This window comes from Galeopterus variegatus, unplaced genomic scaffold (genome assembly GCF_000696425.1).
Source record: "Galeopterus variegatus unplaced genomic scaffold, G_variegatus-3.0.2 Scaffold2145, whole genome shotgun sequence".
Taxonomy (NCBI): Eukaryota; Metazoa; Chordata; class Mammalia; order Dermoptera; family Cynocephalidae; genus Galeopterus; species Galeopterus variegatus.
In genome coordinates, this window is record NW_007728256.1 from 185318 (window position 1) to 191029 (window position 5712).

The 5712-nt window shown below is 62.6% G+C and overlaps 1 protein-coding gene across 1 annotated transcript in view; it reads left to right on the forward strand.

The window, feature by feature from the left end:
• Positions 1 to 84: 84 nt before the first annotated feature.
• ADAMTSL2 (ADAMTS-like 2) overlaps positions 85 to 5712 on the forward strand; it is a 35689-nt gene continuing 30061 nt past the window's right edge. Inside the window, exons 1-6 of the mRNA XM_008580678.1 lie at positions 85 to 141; positions 1808 to 2047; positions 2417 to 2559; positions 3270 to 3345; positions 4631 to 4733; positions 5474 to 5619. Coding sequence (XP_008578900.1) covers positions 1958 to 2047; positions 2417 to 2559; positions 3270 to 3345; positions 4631 to 4733; positions 5474 to 5619 — 558 coding nt within the window. The 5' untranslated portion in view covers positions 85 to 141; positions 1808 to 1957. The remainder of the gene's footprint in view (positions 142 to 1807; positions 2048 to 2416; positions 2560 to 3269; positions 3346 to 4630; positions 4734 to 5473; positions 5620 to 5712) is intronic.

A 5712-nucleotide genomic window follows, 5' to 3' on the forward strand; every position in this document is an offset into this window, starting at 1 on the left:
GGGGAGGCGGGGTGGGAGAGCCGGAGCCCGGAGCCCCGGCCCGCTGCACGCCACCGCGCTGCCCCGCGCACCTGGCGCCCGCCTGCCCAGCGCGGCGCTCGCCCCGTGCTCTGCGAGGACAAGCTGCTGACCCCGGGCCAGGTAGGCCATCTCGTCCTCGTCCCCGTCCCCGCTCACACGCCAGCCCTCCCGGGGGCATGAGGAGCAGCCAACTGCCCAGAGTGGGGCTGGGGGCAAAGCATCCCCCAGGGCCCCTGGGAGAGAGAGTCATTATGTAACAGCAGGACGGCTCGTGGGGAGGCGTCTGGGCCCCCGAGCACCCCTCAGCCCCCAGCCTCAGGCGCCTGAGCTCTCTCCTGCGCTGCAAACCTCTCTGGCTGGCTGGCCGGTCTCTGCTTTTGGACCCCAGGGAGAGATGGATCCCGAGTGAGCCGGGGCTGGCCCGAGGCCGGCGGCGTCTGGGAGCCTAATGAAAACCAAGTGTGAGGCCTGCTCGGCACCTGTCTTCAGCCCGCAGGCAGGAGCCGAGGCACCAGTTAGCCAGTGGGACGGCTGAGGGGGCTCCGTGCGGGTGTGAGGCTTGGGGTGCAGGTGGAGACTGCGGGGGAGGGGTGGGCAGGCAGCTGGTGGGGCGGGGAGCCCCAAGGACTCCGGCTTCCAACTCCCAACTCCAGGGTGTACTGCTGCATCATCTGGGGTGCAAGGGTGTTGCTGGCGTAGGTCCTGAAATCTGCAGGTGCTGGACCTGCAAGGAACTGACAGGCTGCTGGGGAGGGAGAGAGGCAGGGCTGGACCCGGCCCAGGGCTGGCGGGTGGGGGTCTCTACATTCCTTCTTCCCTGGAATTAGCCCAGCACAGGGGAAGAGTCCCTGAGTTTGCTCTGGGGTCTGGGTTAGTCGGCTGCCTCGCTGTGTGGCTTGCACAAGTCAGCTTCTTTCTCTGGCCTCCGGGCTATGGGTACAGACTTGGTGGTTTCTGAAACCCCTTCTCTAATTCGCTGGCTGGTGACACTCAGGATCTGAGACAAACCCTGGACAGAGTCCACCAAAGGTCCCCGCACTTCCCCTCTAGAGTGCAGGGTCCACACTGTGGAAGCAGGCAGGGAGGGCCAGGGCCAGAGGCTGGAAGCTGCCCTTGATCTGACTGCATCTGACCCCTGGCAGGTGCTCTGGGCCAGGGCTGCCGACTTGTCAGGAGGGAGGGCAGCCACGCGGTCCCGGCTGCTGATGCACTGGCACAGGCTGTGCCACCCGGTCCCACCTGGGCTCCGCCTTCACCTGAGTGCAGCCATGGTGAAGATGCTTGTCTGAGAAGGCGGGGCTGCAGGTTCCCTGAGGCGGATCCAGCCCCACAGGGCATGGGGGTGGGGGGAACTGAGGAGGAAGGGAAGGGCAGGCAGAGCCCATCCTCATCCACTGGCCCCTTCAGAAGCCCCTGCAGGCGGTGGGGAGTGTCGTTCCCCCACATGGCCAGCAAGTGCTGAGCAGGTAAAAACTTCAAGGTGCTCAGCCAAGATGATGGGCTGAGCCCAGGTCTTCAGCCCCTTCGTCCTATGACACTCCGTCCTATGACACTCCGTCCTGTGACCCTCTGTCCCTTCTCACTACTGCCTCTCCCCAAACAGCCATTCTCCAGGGAGCTTGGCTCTGCAGAGACGAGGCCTGGCGCCTTCTGCACGCCCTCTGGTGGGGTGGCAGGACTTAGCAGGCACACCAGCACTCCCTGTGTTAGGCCGTGGCAGGCATCTCTAATCACTCTCCGAGCTCCTTCCTACTAGCTCAGTGGGTGGCTCAGTCCCTCCCAACAGGGCCTGCTGGGCAGCCACTTGCAATTGATCCGAGATAACCCTGCAGCCTGGGGCACTGGTGACACTGAGGGCTTTTTCCCAAAGAGTACCCTGGTCAGCTGGGAGAGGAGCCAGCCTGGCCTGGAGGTGACAGTGGTCTTGCTTCCTAGGATGGACAGCAGACAGCAGCATTCACACTGGGCCTGGTCCCTGCTGGTGGTGGCACTTGTTGCTGGGGTTGCGGCATCAACCGGGGCCACGGTGAGTGGAGCAGCATCATCCGGGGGCTCCTGACGATGTTGCAGGAGAAGGCTGGGGGTGGCTGAGTGCAAAGGCTGGAGTGAGGTGTGTGGCCAGGTTGACTCATGTCCTGCAGGATGCAGGCTGAGCCCTGGGCTGCTTTGGAGAAAGTGAGGAGAGCCCAGGATGCTCTAGATCTTAAGACCAGGCAAGACCCTTGGCCCACAGTCCCCTGGGGGTTCCTCCGAGACCACCTGGGAGACCTGAAGGCTGCCCGGCGGGGACTGTGTCTTGTCCAGCTCATGGTGATGCCCTCAGGCACGGGGTAGGAGGCAGGCACGCCGACTGGATGCCCTAGCGTTTTCTAACTGTCTGGGGGGCTTTTCACAGGACAACAGCCCGACATCCAACAGCCTGGAGGGGGGAGCTGATGCCACTGCCTACTGGTGGGGAGAGTGGACCAAGTGGACCGCGTGCTCCCGCAGCTGCGGGGGCGGGGTGACATCCCAGGAGCGGCACTGCCTGCAGCAGAGGTGCGAGGTCAAGCGTGTGGCCCCATGGGGCTGGCCAGGGAGATGGCAGCCTAGCCTTCAGCCTGGGTGGCTTCTCAGCTGGGGGGTCTTGGGGTTGAGGCAGCACAGACTCTCTTCCCAGTGGCCTCCTGCCATGGTGTCCTGGGGTTCTTTGTGCTCCAGGGCACCAGGGAGGCCTTTTCACGAGAAAGCAGGACCCATTTCTAGTGCTCTACCACTGAGGGGTGAGAGCCACCTTGGCCTTCCGTTCTGAAGGCTAGTGCAGAATAACGCAGGGGACAGGCAGAGGTATAGGGATTAAGTTCCTCCACTGTCAGATAGACCTGGGATCGAGTCTTCCCTCTGCTACTTCCCAGCTGTGTGACCTTGGGCAAGTCACTTAGCCTCTCTGTGCATCAGTTTCCTCCTCGGTAGCGTGGAGAGTGTGCTGGAGGCCACCCCACACTTGCGAGAACTCATGTGGCAATGTGTGTGGGTATTAGCATTAATTCTGTGTGCTAAGACTGCGCTGTGTGCTGGGGTTATAGCAGCAAATCAATGTCATCCCTCTCCTGGCTCTGGTGGAGCAGCAGAGTTGAGTGGGAAGGAAGGAGACCCTCAGTTAGGGGAATTAGGGAGGCTTCCAGAGCCCGGCGGCCATGGGGCCAGCCAGACGTCCCTGAAGCAGCTCCCACTGCAGTCCTTGCTCAGAGGCTGCATCTTTCTGCCAGGAGGAAGTCTGTCACCGGCGCTGGGAATAGGACCTGCACAGGAACGTCCAAGCGGTACCAGCTCTGCAGCGTGCAGGTGAGGCCTGGCCTAGCCAGGAGGGACAATGACCCTGCCTTCCTCCCCCTCTTTAGGCAGGTCTTGGGGTTTTCCTGGTGGTCCCTGGACCCCCAAACATTCTGTCCTGGGCCTGTCTCTTTGAGGAGAGCCAGGAGCGGGTTCATGGGCTGAGCTGTCCCTCGTGTAGCAGATCACTGGTGGCCACACCCACGTGTGCTTGGGCAAGTGCAGGGACATATGGGCTACTTCTGCTCCTGGAACTTGGAGTACAGTCTCAAGGTTTGGGGTCTTTGGCCACAGCCCCGCTTTGCTCAGGACATTTGCACACCAGGCGCTGGCTGGGAACAGTTGGCAGGCTTCTCAGTCCCCACCTGTGAATCAGTCCCACTGGGCTGCTTTCCAGGCCCTTCCAGCTCCAGGCCCTTCCAGCTCCAGCCCTGAGCTCTCTCCTGCTCCCAGGGCCTCAGCCTCTGGGCTTCCTCATGAACCATGTGCTGGGCACCGAGGTGGCGGAGGCTGGAGAGCAGGTGCTGACAATGGCCCAGCTCAGGGGCAGTTCTCAATGGGGCCCAAATCAGTCTGAACCCAAACACCTGTCCGAGTGCACGGGGCATGGGGCTGAGACATGCTGAGCTGGGTCTGGGTCTCCCAGGCCACCTTGCTAGGCCTGCCTGGGCGGGGGGACTCTGTGCACCCACGTGTCCAAGTGTGCCTGTGGGGGTGTGCGTCTGCATGCAGGGAGTCAGGGGCTAAAGGGAGTTGAGTGGCCATATCTGTGTTGGCATCTGCTGGTCAGCTGCTTTCTGGGGACTGTGCAACCAGGGTGCACACTTGTGAGTGAGACGGATCCATGTTCTAGGTCCGGCCCCAGTGTGACCAAGCTGGGCCCCTCAGACAGGTCTCTCCCCTCTGCACTGTGGGCTCCTCCAGATGCAGATTCAGCCAGTGTGCATGCCATCCAGTGTGTGCCGGGCCCTGGTCTAGGCACTATGGCCACAGCCCGAGACATGCAGACGGGGGCTGCCCAGTCTGGAGGGCAGAGCTGTGGCCTGTGTGCTGTCCTCTCTACCACACAGCTGGGGATGGGGGCAGGGTGGGGGGGAGATGGAAGGGTTGTGTCCAGAGTACGAGGGGGCCGCTCACAGCAGTGGCAGTGTTGGGGGGATGGTCGCTGCCCATCCAGGGCACAGGAGAGAGCGATGCAGGGAGAGCACAAGAGGCACCCTCGGGCCATCCTGGCTGCAGCCGCTTCCTGCTCAGCTGGGTCCTCTGGGAGCCTCCTTCGTGTCTTCTCTTTCCCCAGGAGTGTCCACCGGACGGGAGGAGCTTCCGTGAGGAGCAGTGCGTCTCCTTCAACTCCCACGTGTACAACGGGCGGACTTACCAGTGGAAGCCTCTGTACCCCGGTACCTGCAGCCCTGGGACCTGCCTTGCAGGGAGCAGGGCGTGGGGGTGGCCCCTTCTGCACCCTGGACCAAACCCAATTGGTGGACCAGTGGAGAAACAGGGGTGGTCAGCGGCAGATCCAGTAAGGGCCCCAGGGTTACTGAGCCTGGGCCTAAAGGTGTGTCCCCTCCCCCATGACCCATGATGCCAGTCCAGGACAGATTACGGGACTGAGTTCCCTGCAGGCCTGGCCTCTGAGGTCAGTGGTGACTGTCCCACTTACTGGCTCCTGGCACGGACAGGAACCAGCCTAGACAATTCTGAGAAGGGCCTGACTGGCCCAGGGGCTGGGTGCGGAGTGAGGCTGTCCTCTCCCTCTCTTACTACCTGGGGGGACAGGAAATGCAGCAGCAGCATAGGTGAGTTGGTCTTTCCCGCTCACTGGGTAAGTGCTGGGCCTTGGGCGTCCAGGGTCAGTGAGTTGGCACAGACCTCCTGCACAGGGGGACCCCTGCGTGGGTCTCCGGCGCTGCCCCCACTCACAAGGAGGCAGAGGCTGGAACTCATGGAGCCTGGGCTGGGCCAGATGACCCGTGTCCTAGTCCATTTCTGTCACTACAACCCTGGGCAGGTTTGTTCTACTCTCCAGGCCTCTGTCCCCATCTATGCAGTGGGAGTTGTCCCACAGGAAAGAAAAGGGGTGTCCCTTGAATCTGGCACCCCCTCCCCACCCTGAGACCCACTGTCTTGTCCCCCACAGATGACTATGTCCACATCTCCAGCAAGCCATGTGACCTGCATTGCACCACTGTGGATGGCCAGCGGCAGCTCATGGTCCCCGCCCGCGACGGCACGTCCTGCAAGCTCGCCGACCTGCGGGGGGTTTGCGTGTCTGGAAAATGTGAGGTTGTTAAACATAGTAGCAAAAGTACGCGGGTCTCACTGCGCTGACCACCCTCCTGCCCCCGGGCCTGGGCCACAGCGCCCCCCCCCCCCCCC